This window comes from Brienomyrus brachyistius, chromosome 8, assembly GCF_023856365.1.
Source record: "Brienomyrus brachyistius isolate T26 chromosome 8, BBRACH_0.4, whole genome shotgun sequence".
Classification (NCBI taxonomy): domain Eukaryota; kingdom Metazoa; phylum Chordata; class Actinopteri; order Osteoglossiformes; family Mormyridae; genus Brienomyrus; species Brienomyrus brachyistius.
This window is the reverse complement of record NC_064540.1, coordinates 29,016,954-29,031,960: the sequence shown is the minus strand read 5'-3', so window position 1 is coordinate 29,031,960 and position 15,007 is coordinate 29,016,954. Positions and strand designations below refer to the sequence as shown.

The following is a 15,007-nucleotide window of genomic DNA, read 5'->3' as shown; positions in this document are numbered from 1 at the left end:
TCCTAGACAATGGGATAAACAGGCTTAGACGAAAAGCCTTTGGCCAGTAAAGGACAGAACACAAGCCCCAGCTAATGCTTCAGCAAGATACAAAGGAGGCATCGAAACAGTGGGGGAATTCCACAGACATGCTAGGCAAGGGCCTAGGACGGATTTTACCTGAGTTTGGATACGGTTCAGACCACGGAACCATAGAATCTGCCCGCGGCGGAGCTCCATCTCAGCATGATCGATCTCATCCACCCCCTCTGTGAGCTCCTCTTCAGGGATCTCCTCCTTGGGGATACCATGACCAGCTTCCTTCAAGAACTTCAATCGGTGCGTTGGGATGGCAGAGATGAACTGTGAAAAGAATGGAAGATCACTGGAATCCTGAACTTCATTCTCCTTTCAAATACTGCTATGTGGAAAAGAACTATTACTAGCTGTAAAGTTTTTTTGCACTTTTGTTAGATAGTAATTTCAAAAGCAGGTGTATAACTTGATTTCTATCTTTGCAGAAGTCTGGAAATAACTTTGGGGTTTATTAGGTTTTCTTGCTGATTTTGTGCCCTTACGTTTCTGCTGAAAAATTACCATGACTAATAAAAAGATGTCAAACAATCAGCTGCTAACACAATCTTGGTAATCTGGAGGTATTCTGACAAAATCATTTTAAAGGTCTTGTGCATTTTTGGGATAACTGTTCTTTCCAGCTGTACATCATCTTGTCTAATGACTAATATTCACTGCTTTCATGGCTAATTACAGAGAGAGGCTGACAGAAGTAGGCCAAGGGCAGGGCAGGGGTTGTAAGCATACAGAGCTTATAGGTGAACAGAGCCTACTGACTACCATGTGAACATGTTAACACTGTACAAACCGATGCACGGAGACTTGCACTCATTGTCAAAGTGAAGCTGGGCAACAACTAATTTTTAGCATTTTAGATATTAGCATATTACATCAATGTTACTTTCATTTTACAACTCTGCGGAGGACAGCACCTGATCAGTGAACAAATTTACACTCAAACAAAGCAACAGGTTTTAAATGTCTGCTTTCGCAAAAAAAAAAAAAGTCTGAAAAAAGAAATTAGAAACACACTGTAGGTGAGGATTAATTATAATATTAGAAATGGTGCCCTTGAGATCTAAAAACGCTACTGTAAAAACGCTACTATAAATCATGAATCTCATACTACTATGCTATGCTCTTAAAGCATTGTTCTCACCTGACCCCAAAGCAACTCCCCCACACCAATAAAGACACACCACAGCCACTGGTCAATTTTTAGGGCAGTGCATGAGAATGGCTTCCCTCCAAACTGCACAATGATGATCTGAAATACACAGCACAACAAGCAAGTCAGAAAAGTCAAACTTATAAAAAGACAATAAAATGATAACACTGCAGTTCGATGAAATGCTCTTTTAATTTTTAGTGCTATTTTTTAGTATTTTTTGTCTTTGCTTTGACCCACTATTGGTCTGGATATTAAGAATAATAACATGGTACAATAAATAATATAATATAAAGGGCAGATACCTGCAGAAAAAATGTGCCTAGAACAACACTACAGAAGATTGGGTTGCGATAAACACCCTCAAATACATTCCTCTCGCCATGGATTTTACGGGCATTTATCTCATTGAACAACTGCATCATGACAAAGACATTGAAGACAATAGTGTAATGCTCTGATGGTGGGGAATGAAGGGGAGTATTGCGTCCACTGTCAATGTCAAATAACTTCTCTCCTGTGGATGGAGAGGGATAAAAAAAATGATAAGACAGAGGGCAATGTTTCCCAAGATTGAACATCCTTTTAAATGTTAAAAAAGAGCATTTTTAGACACATGTTTCCTTTGCTTCAGACAAACTTACTAAGTATGGTCTGGGCAAATAGTCATGTACTTTAATCATACGTCCTATGTCCTCCTTACCAGCAAAAAGCAGAGTGAAGATGATGGTCAGCTGGTAGACAGCATGACCCAGGATATTCTTCATCATAGTCCGGGAGATGAGCGGCTTGTCACGACCGTATGGCTTCCTCAGTAGTAGTGATTCTGTGGGAGGCTCTGTAGCCAGAGCCAAGGAGGCTAGGGTATCCATAATCAGGTTCACCCAGAGCATCTGCACTGCCTTCAGAGGGGAGTCCTAGACAAGACCCATGTATGAAGTAAACACTGTGCTTTAAGGCAAACGAGGCAGTTAGTTTCAGATACTTTATAATAAAACTGTATTGATGTTTCCTTCAACAATTCTCATTGGCTTCATTACAAAATCCAAACCAGTCATAAGTCATTACAAAATCCAAGTCAATGAGCCAGTACTGATTTAATTGTTTCTTAATATCAACAAAAGAAAAACAGCATAACAATCAGGTCCAAGAGAGATGCTGCATTTATACCTTTGAGAATCAGAATTGTGTGCAAAGGAGTAGTACCTGGGTGATGCAGGCACCAGTGAAGGCTACAATGACTGCAACCACATTGACTGTAAGCTGAAACTGAAGGAATTTCGAGATACTGTCGTAGACATTGCGGCCCCACATGACTGCCTTGACGATGCTAGTAAAGTTGTCATCTGTCAGGATGATGTCTGAGGCTTCTTTTGCCACATCTGTACCAGCAATGCCCTGGAGGCAAATTTGTTATGACAATAATTTGTCACTGTAACATTTAGCACAAAACTGGTGATTCACTTATATACTTTAACATCCACTCTTTCAGATAGCAAGGAGCAGTAGGTTATGTAATGATTAAAAAAATTTGCCTTATAATCAAATCAATCTCAGTCTCAAGTTCCCGTAGTGGTGTTAGTGTTGGCAAAAATATTTTACATGCATAAATTTGTCAAAGATAAAATAACTTGGTTACATAGCAAACCCTTTGATTAAAGGGTTTGCTATGTAACTAAACAGAAATCCCCTTATACAGAGTTTAAATATTCATAACTTTTGTAAATATTCATGTTTATTTGCAAGTAACAAACATAATATTGTAGAGCTCCTTTCTCTACCAAAAATCTGTTACATTTGGATTATTTGCATTTATTTGGACCACTAGATATGCGCAAATGATGCAATACCCTTGAATTCCTTGCATATTCTCTTGTTCTTGTGGTTTTGTTGTGCTTATGATGATCTTAATCTTCATGAAGTACATCTGAACAACCTAGCATTTTTGAATGTTTCTAAATGTGCCGGGCATCCCTTTCAGGGTTTACCCAACTCTTGTGATGTCAGTGACAGGCACCAGGCCCCCATGGCACTGAACAGAATAGAAATTTGAAATTTTGAAGGAGGGTTTCTAAATATGCTCGCAATGTTAGTGGTAAAAGGAAAGAAGTACAACTTAAACTGGGTATTAAGACACTGCAGGGTAATTAATTATTATTATGAGTATTATTATAAATACTACGAATAATATTATTACCTGGGTACCCTTCTGCATTGCAGTAAGGAAATATTTGATGTTTGGTGAAAATTGTTTTACCTCTGCATCTAAATAGAATTTCATGGAACAAGCTTATTTAACAACTGATGTTATAATTTTACAAATTAGTCCTTGGTGTTTGATATACAACCTGAACAAAAATATTTAGATTTAAATTCTCCCTACTGTCCATCCATCCATTTTCCAAACCACTTATCCTACTGGGTCATGGGGGGTCTGGAGCCTATCCTGGAAGCAATAGGCATGAGGCAGGGAACAACCCAGGACAGGGGGGCCAGCCCATCGCAGGGTACACTCACACACCAGTCACTCATACATGCACTCCTATGGGCAATTTAGCAAGTTAGCCTCAGCATGTTTTTGGACTGTGGGGGGGAAACCGGAGTACCCGGACGAAACCCCACGATGACATGGGGAGAACATGCAAACTCCACACACGTGTGACCCAGGCGGAGACTCGAACCCGGGTCCCAGAGGTGTGAGGCAACAGTGATAACCACTGCACCACCATGCCACTCCTGCTCATTACATAGTATTCAGTATTAAATTCACTCTTTGCTAACATGAAAGTAAATTTTGTTCTTATTTTTTTTTTAGATTTTTTTTTTTTTTATCATTTGAGCAGCCAGCTACAACCACACCTCAAACATTCCATTTTTTCTATTTCTTAGTTTATGCATTTCACTGTTTTGTTCTATTTTCTTGGCTTTCCTTGTTTGTCTCATCTCTGATTTACTATTTAATTAGAATTGTTAAAATTATTACTTGGCCATTTAATAAAACTTTATTTATTGTAAGGGAATTTGTTGAGAATTACACTAACTGCACTACTAAACTGTGTCTAATCCATCTTATACCTCCACATAAACACTAATATGCTGTATACAGCATTAACATTAAGTACCAACTAATTGTGTTACTGTCAATGATTTTATTTGTTAAATACACATATTATTTAAAGAAAGGAAGGAGAGCCCAGTGTCCTTTCTTTACACACCTTTACGCTGTGCACCCTGCTGAGTTTTTTTTCTACACTGCAGCTCAATCCAATGCACACGGACATGCTGACAGATAGTGATTGAGCTGTAGGGTTCCCTACTAACTAAGCAGAAGTTCAGTGAGCATGTGTTTCACACCATTTGGTGAATGGACGGACTCAACAGCTCCCTGCAAAGAGCAGCAGGCCCTCAGTTCAGTGAAGTGGAAGGAATCAAAAGTCAGAGATCCAATAAAACTGTGGAACCACCTGCTAACCATAAATAAACTAAAAATGCTGAATGCAATTCCAGCACATATGACAGTCATTTAATAACGACACGATTTTAAGATACCAATGTATATTACATAAGCTATATAACTACTTAAGGAGAATGTACTTCCCATATTGAGTACATTACTTTGTCATTTACGCAAGTGAAAAAGAATTTATTGACTGACTTACTGATAATTTAATAATTAACTATACTCAAACCCTCAGAAGTGATTCCAGGTTTAACACGAGTAGCCGCAGCATTAATGAAATGGGAGTGTCATATAGGGTCTCACAATCCCATGTCAAATTTTTTACTTTGTTAAATGTTAAACTCATGTTAATATGTTTTCAGAAGAGCAACTTTTTCTCAAAGGACTTTGAGAATATAAGGTAATATCTAGTTAAAAGACACATCTTTCAATTCCATTCCAAAATATTGTAATTAAAATACACATCAGCACAAAAATTCTGCATTCTAACAATTATTGCACAGTGTCATAAGCATAAACTGAATAACTTTTAAAAATCTGACTAACGTGTTAATTTGAAGCTCTTTTTTGAAAAAAAAAAACAGTGACAACATGGAACATAAGACTTTTTAAAGTAACAAATCATTCAATAATGTTCTAAGGGAGTGTTATCAATGTTATGGTTTATTTAATTGAATGCATACTATTGTTTGTAATATACATATTAAAAGGGGAAAAACATTGAATTACCATTGCAAATCCAACATCAGCTTTTTTGAGGGCAGGGCCATCATTGGTTCCATCTCCTGTCACTGCCACTACTTGCCGTGTGTCCCCAACTGTACTGTCAATGATGCCTGAAAAACACAAACCAGGATTGAATTACCCAAAGCAGGATGCCACGTTAAACTCAAACCGCCAGTCACTGAAGAAACAAAGAGCATACTTATGTGTTATGTGCTACAGAAGTGTCAAAGAAGGCAGCACATAGCAAGTTTATATAACCTATGCAAGTCTCAGCTGGAAGGAGAATCTTATACTGTTGTTTTGTAACTCCTTGAACAATATACAAGTTCCATATCCATGGCCAGCACCCGTACATACACCCCTCTCTGCCATAATACGAGATTAAAAAACTAATGGCTTTGTAGAAGTCTGAAAGCCCCTGGGTTCATCATGAGTAAATACACTGACACATGAAAGAGATGACACATTTCACAGATGAAGGAAAAGGATCCCTGTCTGAAAGGAGGGCATAGCTAAGACTGAAGTCATCTCCACACCAAGATGAATTAATTTAGTTAAAAAATACAGCATGCGATCAGTTGTGTATGAGTAAGTTCAAATAAATCCCACTCAATTTAATTTTTTTTATAAAACCTTTCCCAATGTGAATTGATCCAGTCAGGCCACCCTGGCTCTCAAATCTTTAAAGGTATTTATTTGTCTATAACATTTTGGGCCGTGTTTTACCTTTTACTAGTGTATGCTTGTCCGTGGGGGAGGAACGTGCCAAGACCCGCAACTTGGGCCATACCTTGTCCAGACGCTCCTGCTCCACCTAAAGGGGAAAATTAAGTACAATTTACAATTCAATGTGTCGTTTGTTTACCAGAGCTTCACACTTGTATATGTATTGCTGTATATTTAATATGCTATATGTATATTCTTCAAAAAAATAAAAAAAGAGGGCAGTGGTGGGCAAATGGTTAGGTAAGTGTGCTTATAAATGAAAGACTGCTGGTTTGGATCCCCAACCAGCAAGGCACCACTGAGGTACCCTGAGCAAGGTACCGCCCCCAAGCACTGCTCTCTGGGTGCTGAATTAGTTGCCCCTTGCTATCTCACTACGTCACATATGGGTTAAATGCAGAGGACACATTTCGTTGTTGTGTGATCACTGATCACCTAATTCTAATAAAATAAGCATTACAGATGCCTCTTGAAAGCAACTCTGTACCAACCAGTTCTGTTACTGTTAATTATTTTATTTGTTAAATACACTTAAGTAAGACAATGAATTTGAATTGAAAACAAAGATGCCCAAGGTGCACAAGTATGTGCAAAAATATTAGCAATGTAAAAAATAACGTAAAATTCCAATTTCCCTCTTACTTACCTCTCCTTTATCATTGCGAATTTGTTGGTTGAACTCTTTGCCCTCCAGGCACAGGAAATCCTCTCCAGGTTGCAGAATGCCACATTTGGTGGCAATGGCACGGGCCGTGTTGATGTTGTCCCCAGTTACCATGCGCACAGTGATCCCAGCCCTCTGGCACTTAGAAATAGCTTCAGGGACCTAGAATGACACATATGAGTCTGATAACACACATGCTGGAAAATTCATGATACTATGATACTAAAAATAAAATTATATCCTTAATCACATAAACAACAAGGCAAAAAAAAATTCAAGGAGCAATGATTGCACTGGATTGGCTGTAGACTGACAAAATGATGCAGTATAAGCAGTTGGAAAATGGATGAACATGGATTGAAAACCTCTAAGCAAATCCATGCTTACCAAATCGTGGTATCTAGAGATTCAGTTACAACCCCAAATCAGAAAAAGTTGGGACAGGGTGGAAAATGTGAATAAAAAAATAAAGCAGTAATTCACAAATGTCCCTTAACTTTTATTTCATTGCAGACAGTATGAACACAAGATAATTCATGTATTTTTTGGTCAACATCATCTGATTTGTAAATAAACATCCATTCTTGCCATTCAGGCTTGCAACACATTCCAAAAAAAGTTGGGACGGGGGCAATTCTGGGGTAGTAATGAGGCATAATAACTAAATAATGTTGTGATTTGAAACTGGTGATGTTAACAGGTGATTGCAATCATGATTCGGTACAATAGCAGCATCAAGGAAAGGCCTACTCCTTCAGGAGCAAAGATGGGCAGAGGATCGCCAGTTTGCCATCAAGTGCGGGCAAAAATCTTTGAAATGATGAAGAAAAACATTTCTCAAAGAAAGATAGGAAGAGATTTGGGCATCCCTCCCTCTACAGTGCATAACATAGTGAAAAGAATCAGGGAATCTGGAGAAATCACCGTGCGCAAAGGCCAAGGGCGCAAACCTAAACTGAATGGCCGTGATCTCCGAGCCCTCAGACGGCACTGCATTAAAAACTGTCATTCATCAATAAATGATATAACTGCGTGGGCTCAGGACTACTTCAGGAAGTCACTCTCAAGCACTACAGTACGTAGCTACATTAGGAAATGCCAGCTAAAACTGTACTGTGCCAAAAGGAAGCCCTACATAAATAGCATCCAGAAGCGCCGTCGACTTCTCTGGGTTCGAAGGCATCTGGGATGGTCCATTGTGCAGTGGAAACGTGTATTGTGGTCAGACGAATCGGTTTTTCACATCTTTTTTGGAAGAAATGGACGCCGTGTGTTGCGGACCAAAGAGGAAAAGGACCATCCAGACTGTTACCAGACACAAGTCCAAAAGCCAGGGTCTGTCATGGTATGGGGTTGTGTCAGTGCCTTCGGCAAAGGTAACTTGCACTTCTGCGATGGCACCATCAATGCTGAGAAGTATATCTCAGTTTTGGAGGAACAAATGCTGCCTTCAAGACGACATCTTTTCCAGGGACGCCCATGCTTATTTCAGCAAGACAATGCCAAACCACATACTGCGCGCATAACAAAGGCATGGCTGCGTAAGAAGAGGGTGCGGATGCTTGACTGGCCGGTCTGCAGCCCTGATTTGTCTCCAGTAGAGAACGTTTGGCGCATTTTGAAACGAAAATTGCGTCAAAGAAGACCCCGTACTGTTGCGCACCTAAAACATTGTTTGCAGGAAGAATGGGACAAACTAACACCTGCAACACTTAGTCACTTGATTTCTTCAATGCCTAAACGTCTTTTAAGTGTTGTTAAAAGACAGGGGAACTGTACAAAGTGGTAAATGCTGTACTGTCCCAACTTTTTTTGGAATGTGTTGCAAGCCTGAATGGCAAGAATGGATGTTTATTTACAAATCAAATGATGTTGACCAAAAAATACATGAATTATCTTGTGTTCATACTGTCTGCAATGAAATAAAAATTAAGGGACATTTGTGAATTACTGCTTTATTTTTTTATTCACATTTTCCACCCTGTCCCAACTTTTTCTGATTTGGGGTTGTAGATAAATATTGCAGTATTAAAATGTCCCCTCACTCTCATTTGACATTATTCTATTTCCACTGTTACAATGCATATTTGCAGTGAGAAAAATCCATGAAAAGACCTTTAAGCAAGAGACTTTCATTCCTAAAATTTGGGGGTTTTGGCAGCTTTTTTTCTTCATGATAAATAAATTATGATAATCTGAAAAACCTCCAAAAAATAACACATCCCTTCAGCACTTCCTTGTAATCATGACTATAGACTCTTTGCTCAGTAAGCTGTAGCCCAATGTGACTTTTCAGTCTAGTCAGGGGGTCTGAATGCGGAGGAGATTAGGTAAAGAGGAGGGGAGGGGCTTGACTGCAGTAATTACCCACATTTGGCTTGATGATGAATTGCTCCCCATCCTTCATTAAACCCAATCAACTCATTTATTTATACACAATTAAAAATCTCCCAACACACTATAGACAGAACAGGGTGGACATCTGCTCCAATCACAGTAATGTTGAGAAAATCCACAGAATATTACACAATGTATAGATTTTGTTGGCTACATGTTTTTCCCATTTGTAACCATATAAATATGAAATATTTCCAATAAGTTTGGCTCTGAGCGATCCTCATCAATTGTAGTGTGCTGGGTATGTATCTTCTTTAAATGGTATCTTAACATAGTCAAAGTGGAAGTGCTGTTCATAATAAGTATGGCCAAAAAACCTCAATGAGCCAAAACATAATGACCACCTCCCATGTGAGACAAATAATGCTGGCTATCTTGTTAAAACAGCAGATGTCCAATTCTACAATATATTAAATGTACACCTAACACCCACAACTCAAAGGCGATGTGCTTAATGCAGAAGAAATAGGCAGAGTTAAAGACCTGACTGACTTTGATAAGAGTCACATCATTATGGCCAGATGACTGGGTCAGAGCATCTCCCAAATGCCAAGGCTTGCAAGTACCCACTAAGAGAGGTCCAAAGAGGAGGAAAAACCACAAACTGCCAACAGGGTTTTAGGCAGCCAAGACATGAGATGTAAGACAAGATGTGAGGTGTGAACAAAGGCTATCCCTTCTGGTACATATCAACAGAATGGCTATTGTGGCACAAATCACAAATAATCTGGCAAAAGAACTCCTTGTTTTTTTATTGTATTATTTTTTTCCTCTTATCATTCATTTTTTTCTCCTCCTTGTTCTTAGGGGCTCCATAGAAATGTCCAAGACAAATCACATATTTTCATAGATAAATACAGGACAATGCATTTTATTTTTCCGTACATGATGATCTGCACACCGCAACACACATACTTTTAAAACTAATTAATAGCTTACCCTAGTTCATCTAAAAATTAATGGTTATTTATTTTTTTATCTCAAGCTATAGTCTGTGAAGAACACTCCCTCCCATAAATGAAAGTAGCCTTGAAGAAGGAATATGTAGGGGTATCAATGTTATCCTGATAGCTTTTTTCTTATTATAAAAGAAAACTAAGAGTGGTAAGCTTGTCTTGGTAGATCATCCACATAAGTTGGTAAGTTAAAAATTCCCACCAGGAATTTTCACTGGAACTGCTAACATTCTGGATGCTGACTGGAAGACAGATGTTGATGATGTGACAATGTCGAATTTCCCAACTTTCAAGAATGGTGAACAAAATATTACTGCGACAAGCAAGACTTGTCAAATAGCCATTCAAAAAAACCTAATTGAAAACCTAGGCAAAAAGGCTGAACTGAATGATAAATCAAAAATCTTTACCTTGCTTTAGGTATAGCCTAAGCCAGATTTACCAACAAAGGTGATAATTGCTGGTTAGTCAGATACTGACGCTGGGTAACTTGTTTGAGATTATCGATTACGAATAATATTGCTATGGTGCTCAGACCTAACACGGCCAGATTCATGCTAAGGCAGAGGTCTCAAACTCCAGTCCTGGAGGGCCGGAGCTCTGCACAGTTTTTTGTTTACCCTCATTTAACACACCTGATTCAGCTCCTTGTGCTACTTACCACACAGCTCCTGAGCTGAGTCATTTATGTTGGATTAGGGGAAGAACTGAGCTACACAGGGCTCCGGCCCTCCAGGACTAGAGTTTGAAAGCCCTAAGCTAAGGGGTACAGAATAAAAATAGCAAAACACACAACTTTATCTGTCCTATTAACAACAAAGAAGCTGTTCAGAAATACCATCTAGATATAAACCAGTCCTCACGTACAAACATACTTTGACATTCAGAAGGCAAATAAGAAGAAACTACAAAATTTGTCATTGTGTTTGGAAACCTATCTCACTGTCTAGACCAGTTTGGTTAATCTTATTTACACAAGGTTTTGTCTCTTACCTCTGGCCGTACAGGGTCCTCAATGCCCACCACTGCAATACAGGTCAGGTCAGAGAGAATCTCATTCTCATTGTCCCAATTGGGTTCAGTATCACCGGAAAAGTCACGCATGGCCAAGCAGATAGTTCGCAGGCCATCGCAAGCCATGGGCTCTATCACTTTTCGCACCATCTCATCACGGTCCTTTGGCTTAAACATCCTAGGCTGGCCAGAGGCATCCAAGATGCGGGAACACCTGGAAAGTGAATCCAGGGGTAGTGAAGGAAGAACATAAACAAGAGTATTGTCACAATGCTGACATGAAAACCTATTTATTTCTGTGGGGGCAGGGAAGAACTCATGGAGTTTCAAACAGAGTTGGAAATCTCTGGCCACTGTTCTCATGGACAGAGACATACTTTTCTCTTAAATCAGTCCTCAGCCACTGTCCTCATGGTTTCTCTAAAAGTCAAATCACCAAGTATTTCAGACTGTTGCCGAGTAAAAATTAATAAATAAAAATTATTTGCCTCTAGTGTGATAATGTGATAATCCCACAGCTGGCAGCATGATTTTATCGTTAAGTACTTGAACAAGGCCCATAACCCCTATTGTTCCAGCAACTGGCTGACCCTGATCTTGTTATGTAATTCTGGACAATAAGAAGAAATAAAACAAAACGTGATGACATGACAGAAGGGAAAAATGCGTACTTGCGAAGAATGATCTCGGAGGCACCCTTGCTATACATGCGGTAGCCTGTACCATCTGGGTTTTTCAGCACTGTGCTCATGCTCTTCCGTGAAGAGTTAAAGGTGTAAACCTTGTAGAGTTTCTCTTCTGGCACCTCATCCCGGACCGGCTGATAATCTCGCTTCAGATCAAGCACCAGACCAAGCAGTGAGCATTCAGTCTTGTTTCCCACATGGCGAGGCAGTCCCCCCTCCCTTTCTGGGGGCTAGAACAAAATATCAGATGAAGATGATAGGAGTGTCTTGACGTATTTGATAAATCTTAAAATGTATATGTTTACATAAATTGGTGACATTGTGTGTGGGCATATTTAAATTGCTAATAATGTGATTTTGAATGCAAGTGATTATGTGTGTGTGTGAATGTATGGATGCCCTGCAACCTTGCAATATACTGGCATCCTGTCCAGAGTGTCCCCCTGCCTTGTGCCTTATGTTTTCCCCCACAAACCTACAATGGATAAATGATTGAAAGCTAATATATTTTAATATATCTGTGGTTATAAAAAGTTAGTTCTTTCACTTTTTTTCTCATATGATTTTTTTCCACATAATGTAGAAAAACATGGTAAAAAGCTATACTACATTATACCGAAAAGGGATAAGCATTAAGAGATGCTAAAATTAAGAAAGTAAATCAATTGTTTGACACTGTTGTGTAGTATAAATCTCTGCTAAATGGGACTAAAACATGCACTGAAATTCCAAATAGCAAATTTGTGTTACTAACCAGAGCTTGTATATGGTTATTTCAATGTCCAAAGTCTATACATTCAGTGCTGACAAGTGCCCAAATTCTTTCACTCCATCAACTGATTTATATTCATACAAAGATGAATTCTACAAGTACTCTCTGTAGCGTAGGAGGTGCGTGGGATGCAACGCGAATGATCAATATGTGACCTTGCTTGAAACGAATGGTTTCCAGGGATTTTTACCCCAGCATCTTCTGGTTATCACTGGAGTCGCACAGCAGCTCACCTCTATCCCACACAGATGACTCACCACTCCATTCCACCACGGATTAGTTTGTGTTAGCTCACAATATGTGGGCGCTTGTTTATTTATATATTTTTTATGCAACAGCATCCTGCAAGGGTCTTGCACACTGACTGCCAGGCAGTTTTATATTCTGGGAATGATCACCAGGATGTTGCTTACCAGAATCTTGGTTGTGTATGCAGAGTTGATGGAAATACTGTTAACCATCAGCTCCAGTGTCTCTGGCCGCAGTACTTCTGGCTCAGGCACAGTGCGGTAGTGTGTGTCACCGATATAAGCCTGCACCACCGTCATGCGGTTCATGGTCAGGGTCCCCGTCTTGTCAGAGCAGATGGCTGTCGCATTTCCCATGGTCTCACAAGCATCCAGATGCCGGACAAGGTTGTTGTCCTTCATCATTTTCTAAAATCACAGGCAGGGGGTGAACCACCCTAGAGAAGTTTCCAACTCAAGGACATGGTGGAATAGACGTTACCCTATACTCAAGAAATGGATCATGCACAGCTATACCACTAGCAGATATCCTGCTCCTCACCTTTACAGAGTATGCCAGGGAGATGGTGACTGCAAGAGGCAATCCCTCAGGAACAGCCACTACCAACACTGTCACGCCAATGATGAAGAACTTCACAAAGTACTGAATGTAAATGGGTGTACATTCCTTCAACCAGGGGCGTCCCTGGACGCCGAAAGTGTCGATAACAAAGTACAGGATGAGGATAATCACTGTCACAGCAGACATGATCAGACCTGAAAAAATTAGCACAGAAGAACGTATTGCTTTGCAAATGTCTCACTGAGATGTTTATGAACTACATTTGTCACTATATAACTTTCATTCCACTATATGTCTGTCTGCTTCAAATTCATCATATTGGACTCAGCTCTATACATTGCATTTCAAAACCCAGGTCTGATTCACCCACCAGCCTTGCCAATCTGCACAGCCAGCCTGGTGAGCTTGCCCTGTAGCACTGACTTCTCTTTCTTGGTCACATTGACTTTCCGGGTCTCCTTCTCTTCTTTCTCCTCCTTGTCCTCAGACTCAGCTCCCTCCTCACTCTTTAGTGGCTGGATCTCAAGGGCAATCCCATCTTGGGTTTTAGCTGTCAGTAGGGTGTTTTTAGGGAGAAGCAGGAAAGGAGACGGCATATCAAAACAGGGATAGAGAAACAGGCAAGGATATGTGGTGAATACAGGGGTTTGAGGGGCAAAATTCTGTGTTAAAGTGAGCAAGGCACAGACATACTGACTACAGTCAGGAGATATGAACAGGGCCCTCTGATGGCAATTCCCCATTCACTATGCAGCCGCATAAAACTGTTAGGCTTAAGCAGCATGAGAAAGCACTTTCTCTAATTTACTGAATTCAAATACCACCACTTTCAGCAACCCAGTATAAAAACTACAGTGTACAAAATATTAATTCTTCCCCAGTCTCACTTAAGCAATTTAAATGCACCATTACTTTCTTGCAAATCATAAAACATATTTTGTTATTTAAGTTCAATTTAATCTAAAAAGAAGCACAAATAAAAATGTTCTTTACTTTCGTTTAAATGATTTATAGGTACAAATAAAATACATGTTTAGTTGAATCTGCAGGAGAATCTGAAGCTCTAGAATAGCCTAAAGAGAAAAAGCAGTAGATTTAATGCAGAAATTACATTTATACTTTCAAATTACAGACAGCACTTTAATAAAGCCCATCAATGTTTTGTACAAGCATAAGAGAATAGAAATGTCACCCTTTCAAGAATTTAGTCCTGGAAAGAAACATCTTGACAATAACAAGAGTGGGTTGCCATAGCGTACCCCGGGATAAGCAGAAAGAACACCTTTTGTCTTAATGAAGAGTAGAATGTATGTTCTTTGCTGGTTCATTTGCAAATATACAGTTAGCTTTAACTCTGTCAATACTGTTGTGTTTAAAATCATATAATTCAATCATATCTGAATATTTTTCATCTTTCTTAATCTCATTTAAGAAGTAAACAAAGCCAAAGGTATTGAGCCCTGATCCTAAATAGAAAGTTGAAAATTCAGATATGGCATCATAACAAGATACAATATTTCATATTTAAAGTGCAGCTGTGCAACTTCAATGAAAGAAAAACCCTGGTACAAAAT

General features: G+C 39.3%; 1 protein-coding gene across 7 annotated transcripts in view; it reads right to left on the bottom strand.

Moving 5' to 3' along the window:
- Nucleotides 1-15,007, bottom strand: part of atp2b4 (ATPase plasma membrane Ca2+ transporting 4) — a 79,744-nt gene that overhangs the window by 11,923 nt on the left and 52,814 nt on the right. For all 7 annotated transcript variants that reach the window (XM_049022484.1, XM_049022479.1, XM_049022477.1 and 4 more), the window contains 13 exons: nucleotides 13,804-13,983; nucleotides 13,413-13,627; nucleotides 13,037-13,279; nucleotides 11,837-12,081; nucleotides 11,145-11,379; nucleotides 6,781-6,960; nucleotides 6,135-6,222; nucleotides 5,412-5,518; nucleotides 2,429-2,620; nucleotides 1,926-2,139; nucleotides 1,528-1,739; nucleotides 1,214-1,321; nucleotides 160-342 (listed from right to left, as the gene is read on the bottom strand). In XM_049022484.1, the coding sequence (XP_048878441.1) occupies nucleotides 160-342; nucleotides 1,214-1,321; nucleotides 1,528-1,739; nucleotides 1,926-2,139; nucleotides 2,429-2,620; nucleotides 5,412-5,518; nucleotides 6,135-6,222; nucleotides 6,781-6,960; nucleotides 11,145-11,379; nucleotides 11,837-12,081; nucleotides 13,037-13,279; nucleotides 13,413-13,627; nucleotides 13,804-13,983 (2,402 nt within the window). The remainder of the gene's footprint in view (nucleotides 1-159; nucleotides 343-1,213; nucleotides 1,322-1,527; nucleotides 1,740-1,925; nucleotides 2,140-2,428; nucleotides 2,621-5,411; nucleotides 5,519-6,134; nucleotides 6,223-6,780; nucleotides 6,961-11,144; nucleotides 11,380-11,836; nucleotides 12,082-13,036; nucleotides 13,280-13,412; nucleotides 13,628-13,803; nucleotides 13,984-15,007) is intronic.